This window comes from Callithrix jacchus, chromosome 13, assembly GCF_049354715.1.
Source record: "Callithrix jacchus isolate 240 chromosome 13, calJac240_pri, whole genome shotgun sequence".
In the NCBI taxonomy this organism is placed as follows: Eukaryota; Metazoa; Chordata; class Mammalia; order Primates; family Cebidae; genus Callithrix; species Callithrix jacchus.
The window spans coordinates 10,277,758-10,300,832 of NC_133514.1; the positions used below are offsets into that span (position 1 = coordinate 10,277,758).

General features: G+C 49.7%; 1 protein-coding gene across 2 annotated transcripts; it reads right to left on the minus strand.

Annotated features, from left to right (window-relative positions):
- Window positions 1–670: 670 nt before the first annotated feature.
- On the minus strand, window positions 671–16,517 carry NEIL2 (nei like DNA glycosylase 2). Of its 2 annotated transcripts, XM_035269850.3 has the most exons (6): window positions 16,410–16,517; window positions 14,411–14,550; window positions 8,636–8,805; window positions 8,453–8,524; window positions 5,101–5,297; window positions 671–1,976 (listed from the first exon to the last, which is right to left on the minus strand). In XM_035269850.3, the coding sequence occupies exons 2-6, from the start codon at window positions 14,546–14,548 to the stop codon at window positions 1,666–1,668; spliced, it is 888 nt and encodes a 295-aa protein (XP_035125741.1). In that variant the 5' UTR covers window positions 14,549–14,550; window positions 16,410–16,517; the 3' UTR covers window positions 671–1,665. The 2 variants fall into 2 exon arrangements, with proteins under 2 accessions (XP_035125741.1, XP_002756814.3); XM_002756768.7 differs by having other exon boundaries at window positions 8,453–8,805.
- Between the last annotated feature and the right edge of the window lie 6,558 nt (window positions 16,518–23,075).

A 23,075-nucleotide genomic window follows, 5' to 3' on the forward strand; every position in this document is an offset into this window, starting at 1 on the left:
AACACGGGGAGAGCCCCCGGCGCAGGGAGAGTCTTCAGAACAAGAGACTCAGTCTGCCGTCAGCTGGCCCTCCCCATTGCTGACAATTTTCAATCATTTAAGACAAGGGAGGCGGGGCATGGTGACTCATGTCTATAATCCCATCCCTTTGGGAGGCAGAAGCAAGTGGATTGCTTGAGGCCTGCAGTTTGAGACCAGCCTGGGCAACATGGCAAGACTCCATCTATACGAAAATACAAAAATCAGCTGGACATGGTGGTGCACATCTGTAGTCCCACCTGCTCAGGTGGGAGGATCACCTGGGCCCAGGAGGTCGAGGCTGTAGTGAGCCATGGTCACACCCCTGCACTCCAGCAGCCTGGACAACAAAGCGAGACCCCGTCTCAAAAAAAAAAAAAAAAAAAAAAAAAAAAGAGCGAGTAAAGGAAAGTCAGAAACATTAGCCAGTGTTTTCAGTTTTACTCCCCCAAATCTCTGTGCAGAGGCCATGAGACAGAGGTCAAGTCCATCTCTGCTCACCTGGGGCAGGAAAGCAGGTGTGCTCCGGCCTCCTCTCCCTGCTCCTTTTCAGTGGATTCCTCAGCTAACCCAGTAAGCCTGGAGGCCATCTCCATGAATAGTTCTGTTATTTCGTTTAAAACCTTTTACTGCCAAATAAAGATACAACAGAAAATAACAAAGAGCTTTATTTTTGTGTGGCTGTCCTGGCTTCATTTACTTGTTGCCAACAGCCTGAGGGAGTTTCTCCATCGCCCTTGATTCGAGCTTAACATATTAACAGTCACAAATACACAAACTTCAGGAGTAAACAAGCAGCTTTCCCTGCAGACCATCCTGCACCCCAGAACAGCCCAGCTCCCTGCTGCAGCCCCGCCTCTGGGTGTCCACATCCAGCAGGAAGGACCCAACAGGAAGCTGAATCCAAGCACTGCGCTCAGGCCACTCTCTCCTCATCCCTGGATCCTCCAGAACAAGAAAAAAATAATAATCCCGTTTTCCTGCATTCCAAAATGGAAGGCCTTAAAATCAACCAGCATTGGAAAAGAAAACAGGAGCTAGCCGGTGCGGTGGCTCACTCCTGTGGTCCCAAGTTTGGGAGGATTGCTTGGGTACACAAGTTCGAGACCAGCCTGGCCAACATGGCAAGACCCCATCTCTACAAAAGGTAAACAGAAATCAGCCGGACATCCCGGCACATGCCTGTAGTCCCAGCTACTGTGGAGGCTGAGGTGGGGACCGCCTGAGTCTAGGAGGGCAAGGCTTCAGTGAGCCGAGCTGGGGAGACAGAGCGAGACCCATCACAAAACAAAAACTGAAAAATCCCCACATCATCTGCAAAGCCATGTAGGGAGCACAGCTATTTCCCATGGGCTCTTTCCTTGCCCCACTGCCTTCGGGAGCTTTCCCCTTACCAACCATCATGATTTTTCTCATCTTTCACAATGGTGCAATTCAATAGGAAGAATTAACTGAACTAGAAAAAGAAGAAGAAATCGAACCCTATGAAAACTCTGCCTTCAACATAACTCCGGAATATTGTCATACTGGCACCCCTGACCCACACTATCCTCTGCACCCTGTCTCTGCCCATATCCTCCCCTTTCTGGATACTTAGACGTCAGGTTCCCCAAGGGGCAAGGTTCCATGACGAGCACCCCAAGTTCCTTAGGAGAACTGGCGCTGCTCCAGCTCCTCGGACAACTGGGGCTGGCACTGTGGGCACCACCAGGTGAGCCTTTGGAACCCACCTGGGGGTCCAAACGCTTCCTTCAAGAGCTGGTGGCCAGCAGGGCACCATTCCTTCTGGTAGACCTGCGTGTGCTGCGGGTGGCCCTGAAGCTTGTCCTGCAGCCAGGCTGCACTGAACTCCACCACGCCGTCCACCAGGGCCTCCCGTTGCGAGGCGCTCAGGACGGAGCCAAGAGAGAGGGGATGAATCCCAGCTCTATACAAGACTTCATTCTTAATGATGTTCCCTGAAAGACAGCAGGGGAGGGTGAGGGAAGAAGAAAGTGACAAAACCACCCACAAAGCTCACAAGGCAGAATTCAGCTCTCCCACATCCTGCAGGACCTTGGGCGGGTAAGTGATATCCGCCTCCATTTCCCTGTCTGTAAAATGGGGACAATTTCAACCTTTATGGTTGCTGTGGAGATGAAATGAAAGTCATGCGTGGCCCATCATGGCACACAGGTTATCAAAGAGGGCTCGGGCATCTGACTGCCTGCACTTGAATCCCAGCTCAAGCAGCTCCTACCCATGTGACATGGCAAGCTCCCCAGCCTTGATCAGCTGTAGTTTCCTTATCTGTAAGGCAAGGATGGCTTACCTGGTTCTTGTGAGCAGTAAATGAGAATTCACTAAAAAATGCTGAGTACAGTGGCTGGGATGTAGAGTACTCAATAAATATTAACTGTTATTATCATTTTAAAATGGTTGGCCGGGCGCAGTGGCTCATGCCTATAATCCCAGCACTTTGGGAGGCAGAGGTGGGTGAATCACGTGATGCCAGGAGTCCAGCTGTCCAGACTGGACAACACGGTGAAACCCCATTTCTACCCCAAATACAAAGATCAGCCAGGCATGGTAGCACGTGCCTCTAATCCCAGCTACTCTGGTAGCTGACCCACGAGACTCGCTTGAACCCGGGAGGCGGAGGTTGCAGTAACCTGAGATTGTGCCACTGCACTCCAGCCTGGGTGAAAGGGCAAGACTCTGTCTGAAAAAAAATTTTTTTTTTTGAGATGGAGTCTTGCTCTGTCGCCAGGCTGGAGTGCAGTGGCACAATCTTGGCTCACTGCAACCTCCGCCTCCAGGGTTCAAGTGATTCTTCTGCCTCAGCCTCCCGAGGAGCTGGGACCATAGGCGTGTGCCACCACACCCAGCTAATTTTTGTATTTTTAGTAGAGACAGGGTTTCACCATGTTGGCCAGGATGGTCTCGATCTCTTGACCTCGTGATCGGCCCACCTCCCAAAGTGCTGGGATTAAAGGCGTGAGCCACCGCGCCTGGCCCAATAAAATTCTTTTTTTAAATTAAAAACAAAATGTCCAGCATAGCTGGGCACAGTGGCTCACACCTGTAATCCCAGCACTTTAGGAGGCAGAGGCAGGAGGATGACTTGAGCCCACGAGATCAGGACCAGCCTAGGCAACATAGCGAGACCTTGCCTCTACAAAAAAAAAAAAATTTTAATTAGCAAGGTGTGGTATCATGCACCTGTACTCCCAGCTACTCAGGAGGCTGAGGTGGGAGGATCGCTTGAAACAGGGAGGTTGAGGCTGCAGTGGGTTGTGATTGTGCCACTGCACTCCAGCCTGGATGACAGAGAGAGACCCGGTCTCAAAAAATAAAATGAAATCTCGAGCGTGATGTGTGCTATGTTAGGAAGTGTTTGGGGAGGTATCCTCTTATCATTTCTCTACTCCTGCCTCATTCTCTGTGAAGCCAGCCTCCATCCCTCTTTTCAGAATCAGTAACTCTCTCTGGAATGTTCCAACAGGACTCTAAGCTCCACCAGGCATTCATCACAATCTTTCCTAACCCACAGTGACCTGAGTCCCTGCTTGCTGAGCCATTCAACAATGACCTCTGTAGGAAGAGGTGGTGAGTGTGACAGAGCCCGAGTGAGTGTCGCTGTGCCTCGCGTTAAGGAAATTCTTGAGCAGGTGAAGGAAATTCCTGCTTTCCAAAAGCGTCAGTCATACTCCCCATTACACACATCATTGTCTCCAGAATTCACTGACAGAATACCCGACCTCACGTCTCAGCCTTGCTACTGACTAGCAATGTGTTCTTTGCTTCAGTTTCCTCATCTGAAGAAAGGAAAAACCACTATAACTATTCTATGGAACGGCAGTAAGGACAAAAACGTGTGCCTGGTGCATCAGAGCTGCTTGGAACACACTGGCCGTATTACTCCTGTTACTGTTGTTAGCTCTTGCCATATATATCCGAAAAGCCACCTCCGGATGCCTCTTTGCTCCTGAGGGCACAGGGACACCCATGGTTCTAACATGAAAATGCAAGGCTAGTGCCTGGTGCAGCACCAGGCCTCCTCCGACCCTTGTGAGGGGAGGGGAGGAGAGCTGACAGCAAAGTCACACCTTGGATATGGAGGTGACTGTCACCACCAACTCACCTAATTGCCTCAGCAGCCTATTTTGGGCACAATTATTCCCCTGCTGTGGGTAAGAAGAATGGCACATTCTCAGGGCTGGGTATGGTGGCTCACACCTATAATCCTATCACTTTGGGAGACTGAGGAGGGTGGATCACGAGGCCAGGAGTTCAAGACCAGCCTGACCAACATGGTAAAACCCCATCTCTACTAAAAATACAAAATTATCCGGGCGTGGTGGCACATGCCTGTAATCCCAGCTACTAGGGAGCTGAGGCAGGAGAATCCAACCTCAACTGGAGCCAAGGTGCTCTAGCCTGAGTGACAGAGCAAGACTCTGTCTCAAAGGAAAAAAAAAAAGGAGTGGCACGCTCTCATAGTCCAGCTAATTAGCCGTTACATGTATGTTCTGGGATTACTCAGCGCTTCTCCATAACTCGAAATGCACACAACGTCCCTGCTCAGGCCACTGCCACAGAGAGGAAAACTGCTCCTTCCCTCGTGTCCTGTAAGAGCCTAATGTAGACTGAGTCATCTCTGTGCCCTGACCGGGGGAGGCTCCATCCACCCATGGCAGCACCCCGTAGAACACACACTCATTCCTCTGCTAGAGCCTGTACGACTTCAGTCCCCACCGACATGGCTCAGCCACCTCCTGTGGGCCAGGCGCTGCTGTGCAGCGGAGCGGATAGGGACATGACCCTGCCCTTTCGGAGGGGATGCTCCCGTGTTGCTGGCAGAAGGCTCATAACTGATAACACAATTAGAGTGTGGACTCTGAAGCCGAGAGAAGTTAAAAACTGCCTGATCTAATGCCCTCAGTTTAAAAACAAGGGAAGTAAAATGAAGATTAAGCAAGTGGCCCCCTCAAGGCCAACAGCACTGGCACGAGTGGGGCGGGTCTCAGGTCTTGTGACTCCCACAGGAACGACTTTGCCTTGAGCAACTCTGTGGGCTCACCCCTTTCCCATCAGTCATACCTAGCCCTGAGAAGTGTTTCTGGTCCAACAGTGTATAGCAGACAGGCTGAGCCTGGCCTAGAGCTTCCAAGGCTTGTCCTCGATGGAACTTCTCAGACAGGATGTCACAGGTGGGTGTGACCGCTGGGGAAGAGCTCCAGGACATCTGACAATTATAAAATGCTAGGAAGCCGCCACCACCGAAGTGCAGGACCAACCTGGGAAGAAAGAATAGGTGTTAGGTACACGTCATTACCACGCTACATTGAGAGCACGCTCTGTGGTCGGATCATACACACAGACAGCCCTGACTTACAGCGGTTCACTTTTAATTTCTGACTTTATAACGGTACAAAACCAGTGCACACTCAGTAAAAGCCACACTCTGAGTACCTATAAAACCATTCTTTTACTTTCAGTACAGTACTCAATAAATTATATGAGATATTCAACATTTTATAAAACACGCTTTGTGTTAGATGATTTGCCAACTGTAGGCTAATGTAATTGTTCTGAGCACAAATAAGGTAAGTTAGGCCATGCCATGATGTTTGGTAGGCTAGGCATATTAAATGCATCGTTTTTTACTTATAATATTTTCTTTTTGAGATGTCATTTTGTTCTTGTCGCCCAGGCTGGAGTGCAGCAGCTCGATCTCAGCTCACTGCAACCTGTGCCTCCCAGGTTCAAGTGATTCCCCTGTCTCATCCTCCCAAGTAGCTAGGATTGCAGGTGTGCACCACCACACCTGACTAATTTTTTGTACTTTTAGTAGAGATGGTATTTCATGTTGGCCAGGCTGGTCTTGAACTCCTGACCTCAGGTGATCAACCCTCCTCCACCTCCCAAAGGCTGAGATTACAGGCGTAAGCCAACCACACCCAACCTAGTATTTTCAGTTCTCCAAATACTCCATGTACCCTTTCCATAGAGAAGAGATATATAATTTTATTTATTTATTTAGATTTTTTTTGAGATAGGGTGTTGCTCGTTGCCCAGGCTGGAGTGTAGTGGCACAATCACAGCTCATTGCAGTCTCAACCTCTCTGGCTCAAACTATCCTCCCACTTCAGCCTCCCAAGTAGCTGGGACTAGAGGTATGTACCACCACACCTGGCTAATCTTTTTATTTTTATTTTTAGTAGAAACAGGGTCTCACTATGTTGCCCAGGCTGGTCTCTTACTCCTAGGCTCAAGTGATCCTCCTGCCTCAGCCTCCCAAAGTGCTGGGATTACAGACATGAGTCACTACGCCTGCAAGCTAATATTATTTATTTCAAAGACCAGCCTATTAAAGAAAAAAGAGACAAAGCAAAATAAATACAAAACATGCAAATGAGAAAAGAGACATAACCAGGTAAAAAGAGATTTAAAAATAAAGGCATGATACACATTCACTCTGTGGCAATATATCTGAAAACCCAGGCGTGAGCCTGCTTCGTGGAGTGCATTTCAATGCCTCCAACTGGCGACTAACCCAGGACTCAGCAAAGAGCAGGCTCCTGATGATGAGAGGCTTCCTGGGGGTTCTGAGAAAAGTTTCCTCATCTGAACTTCTACAAGTGACCTTCTCATTCTGGATTTTTTGGTGTGGATAAAATCTTGGAGCTGCCGTAGCCTATTGCTGCTCAGCTAAGGACAAAACCACTGCATGGAAAGCGCAAAGCCAGGAGAATCCTAAGAATATGAAGCCAGAACCTTGGAACCGCAATCCCAAAGCCCACCCTCCTTCTGAACTTCCGGTCATGGGAGCCCCAAATCTCCTGACCACAGACACTACTCCGAGTTATTTTTATAGCCCATAGCATCCTATGGTATTTACATCGTGCCACAAATAAAGACTACCTACAGTTCTGGCCAGGCGGTGGCTCACGCCTGTCTGTAATCCCAGCCAAGGTGGGCAGATCACGAGGTCAAGAGATTGAGACCATCCTGGCCAACATGGTGAAAACCCGTCTCTACTAAAAATACAAAAATTAGCTAGATGTGGTAGCATGCACCTGTAGTCCAGTTACTCGGGAGGTTGAGGTAGGAGAATCACTTGAACCTGGGAGGTGGAGGTTGCAGGGAGCCGAGATGACGCCACTGCACTCCAGCCTCGTGACAGAACAAGACTCCATCTCAAAAAAAAAAAAAAGACAGACTACAGTTCTAAACATTTTTAAAAATTATGAAACGTCAGAAAATAGAAGTCACGTGGTTTTCCCTGGGGGCAGAAAGGGCCTTTTTTTAGCAAAAAGGGAAACCTACGAGCAACCAGGAAAAACACCCACCACTGACAACATAAAAATTTAAAATCCCAAATGCCAAGAGGCATCCTAAGCACAGTGAAAGGACAAAGGATAGACTTGAAACAATATTGGCAACACACGGCAGAAAGACAAAGACTTTCTGTCCAAAAGCTTCAATACATTGATAAGAAGTACACAAACGACTTAACGTTCATGAGATTTCAGCTCAGCTAGCACTTCCTAAGGCCATAAAAATGTGCAGCCCTAAGAACGTGCATTCCCTTTGACCAGCAATTACTCCAATGGGAATTGACATGAAGGACATAATCCTAATCCTAGATAGAGTATTATGCAGAAAATGTTGATTTCAACATTCATACATTCAAAACTGGGGTGGGCACGGTGGCTCATGCCTGCATTCCGAGCACTTTGAGAGGCAGAGGCAGGTGGATCACTTGAGGCCATGAGTTCCATGAGAATTCACTTGAGGCTGGTCCATGAGACCACCCTGGCCAACATGGTGAAACCCTGTCTCTACTAAAAATACAAAACTTAGCCGGTGTAGTGGTGTGCGCCTATAGCCCCAGCTCCTCAGGAAGCTAAGGCAGGAAAATTGCTTGAATCTGGGAGGCAGAAGTTTCAATGGGGCGAGATTGCGCCACTGCACTCCAACCTGGGCAACAGAGCAAGACTCTATCTCAAAAAAGAAACAAAAAAACTCATCAAACTGGACACTTAAGATCTGCATCCTACTGTATGTTAATTATATCTCAATAAAACACACACACACAAGCAATATACTTAAAAAAAAAAATAACTGGGAAATCCTGTCCGTAAACTCAAAGCACACTAGTCAGGCAATGAAATGTTCTTCGGGGACGTTCCCCCTCAAGTGCCACATTCGCTGGGAAAGGTCTACCCTTCTCCCAGCCACCGCTGGTTGTGCCACCCTCTCCTGGCCAGACCACAGTCCACTTCCTATCACTGGTAGACACAGAGGTGGTCTCTCTCCCCAAGACGGCAGAGTCCTGGGGAGCAGATGGGATGTCCTCAGTGTGTCCCCGCTGCCCAAGTCCCAAACCCTGCCAAGCAGGGACCCATGACTATCAGAGCCCATGAGAATCAGATGGCCACACCCTTACCTGGGGGCAGGGTCCCTCCAGTCACCCCTCTTGTTGGCTTTCTTGGCTCTGGAGAACTCGTTCACCCAAATGCTGCCAAACAAACCAAAACAGACACATAGCCACCTCCCAGCACCTCCTGCAGGGGCGGCTCCTGCCAAACACTGCGAGTCACCCTCTCCCTGGGGGACCAGCTCTGCGGACCGTGATGATCCATCGGAGGTCTTCTGCCCGCAGGGCTCCTGGGCCTGCCTTGGGTCTGCAGCCCCTTCCTTCTGCGCATCTTTTTGTGGAGGCTCTGGTGGTGGGCTGTTGCCAGGTGGCCCCGTTTCTTCATCTGGATCAAATCTAAGGAATAATTTCTTTCCATGGACCTACAAAAAAATGGACATAGATCAAAGCCTCATAGACCCAGAGGGGAACAGGGGAATGCAGCTACCTAGTCTATGGCAAATTTCTTCCTTCTCATCTGTGGAGCCTTCCCAAATGCAGTCTTTGGGCTCTGCCTTTTGCTCCTTTGCTCCAGTGGTGTGGGCAGTTCACAGGAGGTTTCCAAAGGGACTGGGAGCAAGCATGAGGCTTAGTGGGCAGTGAAACAGACCCACGCTAGATGGCAGGGCCACCTGGAATATCTGAGGGGAATCACTCCCAGTGTTTTCATGCAGTACCTAAGAAATGAACATAAATTGTCATTCCTTCGATCCATTCATAATACATTTTCTTTTCTTTTTTGTGACAGAGTCTTACACTGTTGTCCGGCCTGGAGTGCAATGGCGCGATTTTGGCTCACTGCAACCTCCGCCTCCCGGGTTCATGCAATTCTCCTGCCTCAACCTCTCAAATAGCTGGGACTACAGGTGCATACCACCATACCGGCTAATTTTTTGTATTTTTAGTAGAGTCAGGGTTTCACTATGTCGGCTAGACTGGTCTTGAACTCCTGACCTCGTGATCCACCCACCTCGGCCTCTCAAAGTGCTGGGATTATAGGCGTGAGCCACCACGCCTGGCCTCATGATACATTTTCTATGCCAGAAATAAAAACAGTGCGTGGGAACGCACAGACGTGTGCACACACGAAGAGCAGCTAAAGACAACGTACTGTGAAAATCGGTGCCCTCACCATCCCTCTGCCAGCATATTTGGCTTCATAAGCGAGCTATAATTAACAAAAATTAGATACCAAAACAAAAATTGATCGACTCAAATCACCACTGTAAAATGTACAAGGCAAAGGACTCACCTCATCTCACTGCAAGCGATTTCAGGAGAAGAAAATAAATCTAGAAACCATGTGTTAAAGGATGTTCTCACTGCTTTGAGGTTTTTTTTTTTTTTTTTTTTTTTTTGATTTTTCAGATGGAGTCTCACCCAGACTGGAGTATAGTGGTACCATATTGGCTCACTGAAACCTTCACCTCCTGGGTTCAAGGGATTCTCTAGTCTCAGCCTCCCAAATAGCTGGGACTACAGGTGCACACCACCACACCCAGCTAATTTTTGTATATTTAGTAGAGACAGGGTTTCACCATGTTAGCCAGGCTGATCTCAAACTCCTGACCTCAAGTGATCCGCCTGCCTTGGCCTCCCAAAGTGCTGGGATTAGTGGCACGAGCCAACATACCCAGCCCTTGCTTTGAGCTTATTTCCATACTGCACCTCCTGATATGCAATATGTGTGTGCCCAGATTCCAGGATGAGTCGTTCTACACAGCCTGAAATTCAGGCAGTCTTTGAAAGAGCATAAACCAAAACATCTGGCATTAATACTGGAAATGTCTGTGTTGCTTTTTTGACCACTATAGATCTGTGCTTAAAGATCGCTGTTCTGATATGATCTTTAACTGGTTAATTAGTATACAGATTCATGGAAATCCTCCACTCAGAAGAGCATTACCTTTCTAAATCATCCCAGAATAGCTTATCTGTAAATTTGAGCACAGATTGTTTTCTGCCACATGTTAGAAATGGTTTAACTGCCCTACATGAGAAACCTGAGCAAGGAATTAAGTGGGCATTATGGAATTTGCGCAGAAAATACTTCTTGGTATACATTCACCAATGTTGATATAATTCTGATGAAAATAAGAGACAAAAGCCCATTGTGATCAAAACATTTATTAGGTCAAAAATGTCTAGGTCAGGATGTCCTCTCCAACTCTGGCCATTTCTGCTGTTCCTCTTTTAGGTTCCTGTGACATTGCAGCCACTTCAATATGCTAATCATTAATCCAGCTTATTCACTGTGGCTGGCAGTGCACTAGGCTCCAATGGCAAACGGATGAGCAAGGCTCTGCAATGGTTTCAGTGTGTTCCCCAAAGAGTATGTGCTGGAAACCTAATCCCCAATGGGACAGTGGGAAAGAGGCACCTTGGAGATTAGGCCATAGGGCTCGGGCCTCCTGAATGGAATGATGCCACCTGCAAATGACATGGCAAGGTGCCAAGTCCATGTGGACTCCCAGGCTCCAGAACCATTAGCTAAATAGACTTCTATTGTTTATAAATGACCCAGTCTTAAATCTCCCGAAATAGCAGCAAAAATCGATGAAGACAATCTCCAACCTTCCCTTTAAAAATTTCACATTTAAAAGGGGAGATGACACTATGTACAATTGCCAAAAGGTGGGAGCAACCCAAATGTCCATCCATGAATGAACAGATGAGCAAAACCATCATTCAGCCTGGCAAAGGCAGGGAATTCTGACATATCTATAACGTGGGTGAGCGCTGAAGACTTCATACTAAGTGAGATAAGCCAGTCAAAATAACTCCAAATACTGTATGCGTCTACTGATACGAGGTACCTGGGAGAGTAAAATTCACAGGGACAGAACATAGAGAAGTGGCTGCCAGGGGCTTGGGGGAGGGAGGATGGGGAGCTCGTGTTCAGCAGGAATGGAGTTTCAGCTTGGGGAGATTAAAAGTTCAGGCAAACTGTCAGACAACATGAATATAGCTAACACTACTGAACTATATACTTTAAAATAGTGAAGACAGTACATTTTGTTATGTGTTTTTCATCACAATTTTTTAAAAATTTAGAAAGGTGGTAGGAGTGAGAGGGGGACAAGAATGAAAACAGATTCTCTAAGAGCACGGAGAAAAGCATGGGTGGGCCGGGCACAGTGGCTCATGCCCGTAATCCCTGCGCTCTGGGAGGCCGAGATGAGAGGATGGCTTTAGCCCAGGAGTTCGAGATCAGCCTGGGTAACAAAGTACGACGCCCATCTGTGCAAAAAAACAGAAAAGAAAATTGTGGGTAGAAGCAGAGGTTGCACACAGAAGAAGAGCCCACAGCATGAGGAGAAGGTGGCCGTTACCCGGGCTGGGCTTCACAAGAGTGGAGGGCAAGAGACAGGGCGACAGGGTGTCCCCAGCGAGGGGACAGACCTGAAGGCACAGGTGGAAGCCCCACACTGGGAGGGGGGCTCCTGGTCAGACACAGCAGCTGGGGTGTGTGCTGTTAGCACTGCTCCCAACAAACCCGCCAAAAGAACCAAAGAGCTCTAAACCCTCAAGAGCAGGAGGAGCAACAGACAGAGGTACAAAGCCCCCCACAGAAAATGAGAAGCAGGTAGAGGAAGGGTAACTGATGAGGCAGAGCAGGGTCCTCTGCTTCAGCAGAAGGGGGCCCCAAGGAAGCGGGAACCCAGGGAACCCACCCACCTTGACCCAAGGGGAGCAGGAGACAGGGAGGTCCCAGGTGCTGTGGTAAGAGGTTAAAAATGGAAGGACTGGTCCTCACACATTGCTGGTGAGATGATAAAATGGTACAGCTGCTTCAGAAAACACTACAGAAGACACGCAAAAGGGTAAACACAGTATGTGGTCCAGCAATTCCACTCCTAGGAAATATTCCCAAGAGAAATGAAAACATACATCCACGCCAATACTCGCACATGAATGTCCACAGCAGCATTATCCACAGAAGTCAAAAACGTGGAACAATCCGAATGTCCATTAACTGATGCCTGAACATCGCACATAAAATGTGTGATATGGTTTGGCTGTGTGCCCACCAAAATCTCATCTTGAATTAGCTCCCATAATTCCCCTTTGTTGTTGGGGGGACCCAGTGGGAGGTAACTGAGTCATGGGGGTGGGTTTTTCCCATGCTGATCCCATGATAGTGAGTCTCACGAGATCTGACGGTTTTATAAAGGGCAGTTCCCCTGCACGTGCTCTCTCTCGCCTACCGCCATGTAAGATGGGCCTTTGCTTCTCCTTTGCCTTCCACCACGACCGTGAGGACTCCCCAGCCATGTGGAACTGTGAGTCCATTAAACCTCTTCCCTTTATAAATTACCCAGTCTTGGTTATGCCTTTATCAGCAGGATGAGAATGGGCTAATGCAGTAAACTGTCCTCGGGAGTGGGGCGCTGCTGTAAAGATAATGTGGAAGCAACATTGGAACTGGGTAACAGGCAGAGGCTGGAGCAGTCTGGAGGGCTCAGAAGATGGGAAAGCGTGGGAAAGTTTGTAACTTCCGAGACTTGTTGAATGGCCCTGACCAAAATGCTGATAGTGATATGGACAATAAGGTAGGGGCTAAGGTGGTCTCAGACAGAGACAAGGAACTTATTGGGAACTGGAGTAAAGGCGACTCTTGCTATACTGAGAGACTGGTGGCATTTGTCCCCTGCCCTAGAGATCTGTGGAACTTTGAACCTGAGAGACATGATTTAGGGTATCTGGTGAAAGAAATTTCTAAGTGGCAAAGCATTCAAGAGGAAGCAGAGCATAAATCTGAAAAATGTGTAGCCTGATGATGCAGCAGAAAAGAACAACCCATTTTCTAGGGAGAAACTCAAGCTGGCTGTAGAAATTTGCCTAACTAGGAGCTGAATGCTAATCACCAAGTCCATAAGGAAAATCTCTCCAGGGCATGTCAGAGACCTTTCCAGCAGCCCCTCCCATCACAGGCCCAGATGCCTCAGAGGAAAAAATGATTTCCTGGGCCAGGTCCAGGCCCCCCTGCTGTATGCAGCCTAGGGACTTAGTTGCGGCTAAAAGGAGCCAATGTATAACTCAGGCTGTTGCTTCAGAGGGTACAAGCCCCAAGCCTTCATGATTTACACGTGTTGTTGAGCATTCGGATGCATTAAAGAACTGAGGTATGGAAACCTCCACCTAGATTTCTGAGGATGCATGGAAATGACTGGATTTCCAGGCAGAGGTGTGCTGCAGGGGCAGAGCCCTCACTGAGAATCTCTGCCAGGGCAGTACAGGGCAGTACATGGGGTGAGAGCCCCGGTGCAGCATTCCCACAGTCTCAATGCCTGGTAGAACTGTGAGAAAAGGGCCACTGGCCTCCAGACCCCAGAATGGTAGATCCACTGACAGCTTGCACCATGTCCTGGGAAACCCAAAGACACTCAACGCCAGCCTTTGAAAGCAGTCAGGATGAGGGACTATACCCTACAAAGCCACAGGGGTGGAGATGCCTAAGGCTGTAGGAGCCCACCTCTTGTATCAGCATGCCCAGCATGCCCAGCAAGACATGGAGTCAAACATCATTTTGGAGCTTTAAGATTTGACTGCCCCACTGGATTTCAGACTTTCATGGGTCCTGCAGCCCCTTCATTTCAGCCAATAGCTCCCATTTGGAACAGGTGTATTTATTTACTCAATGCCTGTGCCCCCACTGTACCTAGGAAGTAACTCACTTGCTTTTGATTTTACAGGCTCATAGGTGGATGGAATTTGCCTGTGATCTGTCACAGATCAGACTTTGGACTGTGTGAACTTTTAAGTCAATGCTAAAATGAATTAAGACTGTGGGGGACTGATGAGAAGGCATGGTTAGTTTTGAAATGTGAGGATATGAGCTTTGGGAGAGGTTGGCAGTAAAACAATATAGTTTGGTTGTGTCCCCAAATCTCATCTTGAATTATAATTCCCATGATTCCCATGTCTTGTGGGATGGACCTGGTGGGAGGTAATTGCATCATTACCTTCAGCGAAGGATAGGCTCACCTGGGCATCCTGGAGCCACAGAGACTGCACGCTGGCGGGCTCTAGCTTCCTGCTGCTGCCCCCTGTCTTGACCACCTGCTGGCCCACAAAGGGGGAGACCAAATGGTGAAATTTCCTCACCAACGGCCCTTCTGGCATCCCTGTGGGTAGCAGTGTGCAAAAGAGACCACAGACTTAGCTCATTTATCTCTAACAGGTGCCAAGCAATCTCCTCACCGTCATTTTTGCTGTCAACTAACTTTAAGAGCTGATATGGCCAAAAAGGGAGCATGGCTGGGAGGGAGTCAAAACACAGAGAAACACCAAGTGTGGCAGGGTGTGGCACACTTGCAGGAAAGGCAGCCCCTCTCACCTTTCTTCATGCAGAAGACACTTATTAAGCACAGGGGCCGCCTGGGGAGCTGGCCCTGCTTGCTTTCCCCCTGGACTTTGAACCTGTAACACGTCCTGGCTTTCTCTGTCCTCCCTCCTCCCACTCTCAAAAAGAAGCCAGTCCAACCCACTGCTGCTGACCTATTTCCCACTTTTTAAGGGACCAGAGTGAAAAGACAAAGATGTGGATCCTGCCGTCCAGGACCACCAACCACTTACCTGGGGGAGATGTGCATGAGATGACCACAACATGCACAGGGCTCAGAATCATAAGTGAGCCCCCGGCCATGCAGTTACACCCCGTTTTACTGCAGACAATTATCTCTGATTACCAAGAAGCAGCTGTGGCCCTGTTTCAATGCCCACCGTGCACAGTGGCTCAAGCCTATAATCCCAGCACTTTGGGAGGCCGAGGCGGGTGGATCACGAGGTCAAGAGATCGAGACCATCCTGGTCAACATAGTGAAACCCCGTCTCTACTAAAAATACAAAAATTAGCTGGGCACGGTGGCGTGCACCTGTAGTCCCAGCTACTTGGGAGGCTGAGGCAGGAGAATTGCTTGAATCCAGGAGGCGGAGGTTGCGGTGAGCTGAGATCACGCCACTGCACTCCAGCCTGGGTAACAAGAGCAAAACTCCATCTCAGAAAACAAAACAATGCCCACACAGGCCTACCGTGCCACCTCTGCTCTCCCTGCCCCAAATCATCCCAGTCCACTGAGAGCAGTCTGAGTGGTCTACATCCCGGCTGCTCAGACAGAAGGGACCCCCAGCCTCACCCAGGGCAGCTGCCTAACCACCGGTTCTTGTACCAGCCTCTCTGTAAGTTAAGGTGAAAATCGAAAAGAACTAAGTAGATACCGGGTATGTGGTAGCTATTATAATTCAGACTGTAAAAAACACTTTAGAATACTTTTTAAACCTCAGAAATGAGGATGGCTAACAATCTCAGCATTCTCATAGTTTCATCAGCACATCAATAACGTGCTGCTTACACGGGCTGGTGCCAATTCGCTGAAATGTAATATTTCCCCTCATCAGGCTTTCGAGACACTTTACAGGGAATCCTGACAAAACCGCCAGGCTGGAGGGAGACCTGCCAAATGCTGCTGACGCTAACCAGTTGGGAGCCTGATACTCTCCAACGGGAAAGCCTCTGGAAAAGCCTTCATCTGAAATGCACCAAGTCGTTAAAATTTCTGGACACATGAGCATGTTTCCTCCAGGGATTTTATGGAGATGGTCAGGTGGGAAGCAAGCCGCCTCTGCAACAGCCTTGAAGGTCGAGACGCTGAAGGGGCTTCGCAGAGTCGCCGAGGACGCGGTGGCCACCCTTGGGCCCTCCCTGCCCGGGGGCTACCCAGGAGCGTGAGGGGGGCGCTGCGCCCGCCGGGGAAGGGGAGGGGAGTCTCCCCATTCTCTTCCGAGTACCCGAGCGCGTTCTAAGACCTCTGCTTTCCCAACTCTGTCTCGGGGTGTGGGGAGACGGACGCAGAAACGGGTCTGAGGGTCCTTGGGGGCTTCCAGGCGTGGGCAGCACCTCCGCAGGCGGCCGAGACGGAGGAGGGGCCCCTCCAGACTCCTCCGCTGGCCGCGAGTCAACCGGAGGGCTGGCGGCTGCACTCACCGGCTCCGGGTGGCGGCCCCTCGGCCAGACCCAGCACCGCTACGCGGCCAGCCCGGCAGCTCTAGCTCGGGGCGGAGATTTCTCGGCGCCTAGGCCCACGTGGACTCCGCCCCCTACGGGACCACGCTGTAATGGAGACGGCGTGGCTCCTCCCCCGGGTGGGCGTGGGCTCCGCCCCCTACGGGATCCCGCTGTAGGGGGAGGCGGTGGGGCTCCTCCCCCGGGTGGGCGGGGACTCCGCCGGGAGGCGGTGGCGGGCGCGTAGCTGCGTCCGGGTGTGCGCATAGGCGCGGGGATCATCCCCTGGAGCGGGGGTCGCGGCAGCTCCCTTGCTGTGGGACTGGGGTTCCGTCCCGGGGGTCGCTGGAGGCGGGGCTGCGGCCAGGGATCGGAAGTGAAAGCCGGGGTGGAATAAGGGCGCAGATTGGGACTAACATTGGAGAGACGCTCCTGGTACTTTTTTTTTCTTTTGAGACAGCCTGTCGCCCAGGCTGGAGTGCAGTGGCGCGATCTCGGCCCACTGCAACCTCCGCCTCCCGGACTCTAGCGATCCTCCTGCCTCAGCCTCCGTAGTAGCTGAGATTACAGACGCACGCTACCGTGCCTCTAATCTTTTTACAGAGGCTAATTTTTGTGTTTATAGTAGAGACGGTTTCACCATGATGGCTAGGCTGGTCTCGAACTCCTGACCTGAGGTGATCCGCCCTCCTTGGCCTCCCAAAGTGCTGGGATTACAGGCGTGAGCCACCATGCCCGGCCCTCTTGGAACATTTCTTGTCCCAAGGAGACAGTTATAGGGAAAAGACAATGGGTGTGCGAATGGCACAGCCTGGGCGTTCCCACAATGACAAGCCTCTCCGTGGGTTCTGCGTGGCCTCCGAGCCTAATAAGTATGGTGCAAAGGAAACAGGTGGTCAAGACTCGTGAAATGTTGAACGGGTGGCGGATTTTTTTGCCTTCTATTATTTGAATATTATTACTTGAATGTTTACTATAAGCAAATTTTGCTTAAAATATTTGTGTATTAAAGTTTTATTTCAAACAATAAAAGAGATAAAATAATAGGCTGTTTAAAAATAAGTATGTTTTCTTGTCTGTAGGTCTCCAGGAAGGATGGGGAAAGAGCACTTTCCAGGAAGTTCCAGGAAGTTAGGAGGGAGGTTTGGGGAAGTCCCCAGCAGGTGTTCGGGAATTCGGCTAGGGTGAAGTCGCCATGGACCCTAGCTGAGGGGCCCTGGTGAAGGACTTGGTCAGCACAGGGAGACAAGCCCAGCCCACTGTCAGAGACATGGTTTTGTCCTACTGATTGAGAAGGAGGGTGCAAGTGGCCTTCCCATGGTGGCCACCTACTGAAGAGATGAGGGCAGGAGGTGAGGGGAGAGAGGTCTGAGGAGGCCTAGGGTTGAGGGTCTTCACCTAGAAAGGCATCTTGGAGGCAGAGGGGATGAGGTTTGAGGACATGGGTTTTACAGGAGACATCCCTCGGAGCGCCTCTGGTCCCCTCTTTCTATATCTGGCCTTTCTGAAGAATAACATCCCCACCCCAGGATGCCCCTGCTACAGGATCAGGCTCGCCTCAGTGGTAGCTTCTGAACCCCCTATCTCCCCTTTCTGTAGACTGGCTGAGCTGGAAGGGAAGCCATAGCCACAATCCTCGCCTCACCTGGTAGAATGAATGCCTAGTGCCTAAATGGGTTCTTCTGAGGCTAAGGGACTATGCAGTTGAAAATCAGACGGTTCACAGCTTGGCTCTGTCATTGACTATATTCTTATTGAGCACATACTATGTGCAGAACACTGTTGTGAGCTCTTTGCATGTATTGTTTCATTATTAGTCGTGGGGATACAAGCAAGTCACAGTATCTCAGACTCCACTCATTAAATCAGATATCTATTTCATGGTATTATAGAAACAGTACAAAGCCACACTTTTCAAACTTCAATGTGCCTGTGAATCTCCTGCAAAGCTTGTTTAAATGCAGATTCTAAGGTCTATACCACGGCCCAAGATGTTGCCTTTTGGCAAGTTGCTGGGTGATGCCGATGCCGTTGGTCTAGGGGCCACATTTTTTTTTTTTTGGAGACAGAGTCTTCCTCTGTTGCCCAGGCTGGAGTACGGTGCCACAATCTTGGCTCACTGCAACCTTCACCTCCCAAGTTCAAGCGATTCTCCTGCCTCAGCTCCGAGTAGCTGGGATTACAGACACGTGCCACCACGCCCAGCTAATTTTTGTATTCTTAGCAGAGACGTGGTTTCACCATATTGGCAAGGCTGGTCTAGAACTCCTGACCTCGTGATCTGCCGGCCTCAGCCTCCCAGGGCTGAGATTACAGGTGTGAGTCACTGCACCTGCCGAGGGGCCACATTTTGAGCACAGCGCTTGGCAGTTGGTAGACACTCAACAAATTGAGTGAATGATTCAATGCATCCATGTTGAGTAAATAATTAAATGAGATATTAACTAGGAAACACACATAAACTCTTAAGTATATGCAAATGCCATGCAAGCATATACAATCGTCTTTGTAAGACAAACAGGCTGAATAATTCGGCTTGGAAAAGGCCAGCCTGGAAGAGTGACCCCACAGAGGAGTGGCTAGAAACCTGCTCCCAGACCAGGCTGCCTGAGTCCAGATACCACCACTCAGCTGGGAGAGCCTGGGCGAGAAACTCACCCTTTCTGTACCTCAGTTTCATCTGTAAATGATGACCTCCACCTCATGGATTTCTTTCTTTCTTTCCTTCCTTCCTTCCTTTCTTTTCTTTCTTTCTTTCTTTTTTTTTTGAGACAGTTTCACTCTTGTTACCCAGGCTGGAGTACAATGGCGCGATCTCAGTTCACCGCAACCTCCGCCTCCTGGGTTCAGGCAATTCTCCTACCTCAGCCTTCTGAGTAGCTGGCATTACAGGCACGCGCCACCATGCCCAGCTAATTTTTTGTATTTTTAGTAGAAACGGGCTTTCACGTTGTTGACCAGGATGGTCTCAATCTGTTGACCTCGTGATCCACCTGCCTCGGCCTCCCAAAGTGCTGGGATTACAGGCGTGAGCCACCGCGCCCAGCCCTCTTTCTTTCTTTCTTTCTTTTTTTTTTTTTTTTTTTGAGGCAGAGTCTCGCTCTGTCGCCCAGGCTGGAGTGCAGTGTCATGATCTTGGCTCACCTGAACCTCCGCCTCCCAGGTTCAAGTGATTCTCCTGCTTCAGCCTTTGGAGTAGCTGGGATTACAGGCACCCACCACACCCAGCTAATTTTTGTAGTTTTAGTAGAGATGGGGTTTCACCATGTTGGGCAGGTTGGTCTCAAACTCCCGACCTCAGGTAGTCCGCCCCCTCCTCAGCCTCCCAAAGTGCTGGGATTACAGGCCTGAGCCACCGAGCCCAGCCCCTGTGGGATTTCTTGAAATGATTCACCTCCATCAGGCTTTGCCTATGGTCACTGCGCTGGGTTTCCAGCACTGGATCTGGTGCATGGCAATCACTAAACATTTTAATCATTATTATTAGTCTGCCTCCTGGATTGGGGCAACCCCCATGCCCATTGGAGTGGGCCTTAGCACTGTAAGAATAGGTTCCCATCTTTCCTTTTTTTTTTTTTTTTTTGAGACATAGTCTCACTCTCTGGCCCAGGCTGGATGCAGTGGCAAGATCTCGGCTCACTGCAATCTCTGCCTTCCAGATTCAAGCGATTCCTGCCTCAGGCTCCCCAGTAGCTGAGATTACAGGCTCCCGCCACTACGCCCAGCTGATTTTTTGTATTTTTAGTAGAGACGGGGTTTCACCATGTCGGCCAGGATTGGTCTCAAACTCCTAACCACGTGATTCGCCCGCCTCGGCTTCCCAAAGTGCTGGGATTACAGGCCTGACCCGCCGCACCCAGCTCTGGCGCCCAGTTATCTATGAGCCGCGGGACCAATTGCTCTTCCTTCCTTCGTGCCCCTGTTTTTTCCAACAGAGCTAGAGTTGTAATGCACATGAAAATAGGTTAAAATACAGCCGCCCCGAAGAATGCAGGGAACGGAGTGAGAGAGAAGACACTAGGACCCTGTAAGGAAGGGACTGCACTGCTGCTGAGAGTTTGGGGATTCTGAAGCACAGCGGGAGGGTCCATGTAGCTCTAGGGGCACCTCGGGAGCAGGGGCTGAGGTTCCGGGGGCTCTTCCCATTCCCCTCTTTTTGGGGTATGTGGCCGTGGACAGTAAGCCCTGTTCCCCAATGCCTGTAGGTCTTTCATCCCGTTTAAGTTGGGAGAATTTGGAGCCAAGGATTCTCCTCAACTTCTAGAAAGACCCTGAAAGACTCTTCCTCTTGGACTGCGGTCTAGACCCAGACTGGGCAGGACTTCCCAGCTTGCAGATTTGTACCGTTTAGGAGACGCAGGAGTAGGGTGTAAAAGCCCAGATTCAGGAGTCAAACAGATGTGGTTTGAACCCTGATTTGCACTTACTAGCTCTGTGACCTTCAACGAGTGACTAAAAATTCATGGGCCATATCTTTTTTATGTGCAAAACGTCTGCGGGGGGATATGGAAGTGTTTTCTGTGACTGTAGAAAGCTGCTAGCAGCGTTTGATATGCAGTCGTGTCACTAAGCAGCAGGAACCTTTTGTTAGAATTTCGGGGCTGCTTACAGATCGAAGGCTGGAAAACTCGGTATGCAGTGGAGGCTGAAGGGGGAACACGGGCGCCCCCACGTGTGAGGCGCATTAACTGCAAGGGCGGTACCCTAGGTCAGTCCCATGGGCCTCCTAGTGCAGGGCGGTGGTCACTAAATGTTGCTCTTCCTCACACCAGCTCTGTGGCTTTGGGCACGTTCCCTTGACTGCGAGACAAGGGTTTGAGCCAGATGGTCTCGAGACCCCACGTGATTTGTAAATGAGTCAGGCGTGATATCTCAGTCTGGGCTGCTTTTTCCTAGCAGGGTTCCGTTTCTTTTGTCCCATTCAGGCTCTCAGGCCAGCTGTTGGAAACTCCCCAGCCATTCGCAGCTTGCCTCCTGAAATCAGTTCAGTTTCCACCGTGGCTGCTTTGAGGAACAATGTTCGTTGGTTGCATAATTCTGGTACAATTTTTGCTACCTCATTAATTGGGTCACAATGAAGACACTGCTTTCCATTTGAGACTCAAGACATTAATTTTTTTTTTTTTGAACAGTCTTGCCCTGTCACCCAGGCTAGTGTGCAGCCATCTTGGTTCATTGCAACCTCCGCCTCCTGGGTTCAATCAATTCTCCTGCCTCAGCCTCCCAAGTAGCTGGGATTACAGGTGCCTGACACCACGTCCGGCTAATTTTTTGTATTTTTAGTAGAGATGGGGTTTTACCATGTTGGCCATGGCTGTCTTGAACTCCTGACCTCAGGTGATCCACCTGCCTCAGTTTCCCAAAGTGCTGGGATTACAAGTGTGAGCCATCATGCCTGGCTTGTTCATTTTTACAGTGAGGTATAATTTTCATGCTGTTTTTTTTATCTACAAAAAATGAGAAAAACCCAAAATGATTAGTTAAAACTATTTCAAAACATGGGACCTGTGCTGGCTGTGGTGGCTCACACCTGTAATCCCAGCACTTTGGGAGGCTGAGGTGGGCAGATCACTTAAGCCCAGGAATTTGAGTCCAGCCTGGAATATAGAGTGAGACCCTGTATCTACTGTAAATACAAAAAAGCCAAATGTGGTGGTGGCACACATCAGTAGTCCCAGCTGCTCAGGAGGCTGAGGTGGGAGGATCACTTGAGCCTGGGAGGTGGAGGCTGCAGTGAGCTGACTGCACAGCTGCACTCCAGCCTGGGGGACAGAGCAAGACTCTGTCTCAAAAACAAAAACAAACAAAAATGGGCCCCATGGCAGGGGTGGGAGCGGGTGAAGGGGACCCTGCCAGCAGGAAGGTTGGAAGCCACTCTGAGGAGTCCCCAAGGAAAGGTGTACAGTGGGCGGCTGTGGAGGATGTCACAGAGGACTACGGCAGTACCCAGGCTCCTCGGAGTCTGCAGCAGCTCCTCGCAAAGGAGAAGCACGTTCGGGGCACTCGGGACCACAGTCTTGCTCAGAAGAGCTTGGCCTCCTTAGGCTTCTGTGATTTCGGTGTTTACCGACCACATCTATCCTCCATCCCAGCTCAACAGTTTGTGATCATCAAGAACCCTACAGTAATAGATATTGGCCGTTTTTATTAAGTTCTCAAGGAAAAGGACAGAGGAGGAATGATAAATCTCAAATTTCTTTTTTGAGACAGAGTTTCACTCATTACCCAGGCTGGAGTGCAATGGTGCAATCTCAGCTCACTGCAACTTCCAACTCCCGGGTTCAACCGATTCTCCTGCCTCAGCCTCGAGTAGCTGTGATTAAGGCACCTGCCCACCACACCCAGGTAACTCTTTGTGTTTTTAGTAGAGACACAGTTTCACCATGTTGGCCAGGCTGGTCTCAACCTCCTGACCTCAAGTGATTCACCTGCCTCAGCCTCCCAAAGTGCTAGATCATAGGCGTGAGCCACCGGGCCAGCCAATTTTTTAACATCTAATTACAACTCACTTTCAGCAAGTTCATCTTGAACAGGCAACACAGGAGACTGTGGTATCTTTGTTGTTTGAGCAGTCTACTAGTTTTGTCCACTAGCGTTGTTCCTAGCTCAACTCCTTATGTCAGCCCTTCACTGACCAGGAAGCTGAGA

What these genes read in the sequence shown, in the direction of transcription:
- NEIL2 (XM_002756768.7), bottom strand. Translation starts at nt 14,548, where the DNA reads ATGCCAGAAGGGCCGTTGGTGAGGAAATTTCACCATTTGGTCTCCCCC. An exon ending in TGTGGCTCCAGGATGCCCAG is followed by an intron (nt 8,806 to 14,410) that starts GTGAGCCTATCC and finishes ATTTTTTTGTAG; the next exon opens with GTCCATGGAAAGAAATTATT. An exon ending in GAAACACTTCTCAGGGCTAG is followed by an intron (nt 1,977 to 5,100) that starts GTATGACTGATG and finishes GCTGTCTTTCAG; the next exon opens with GGAACATCATTAAGAATGAA.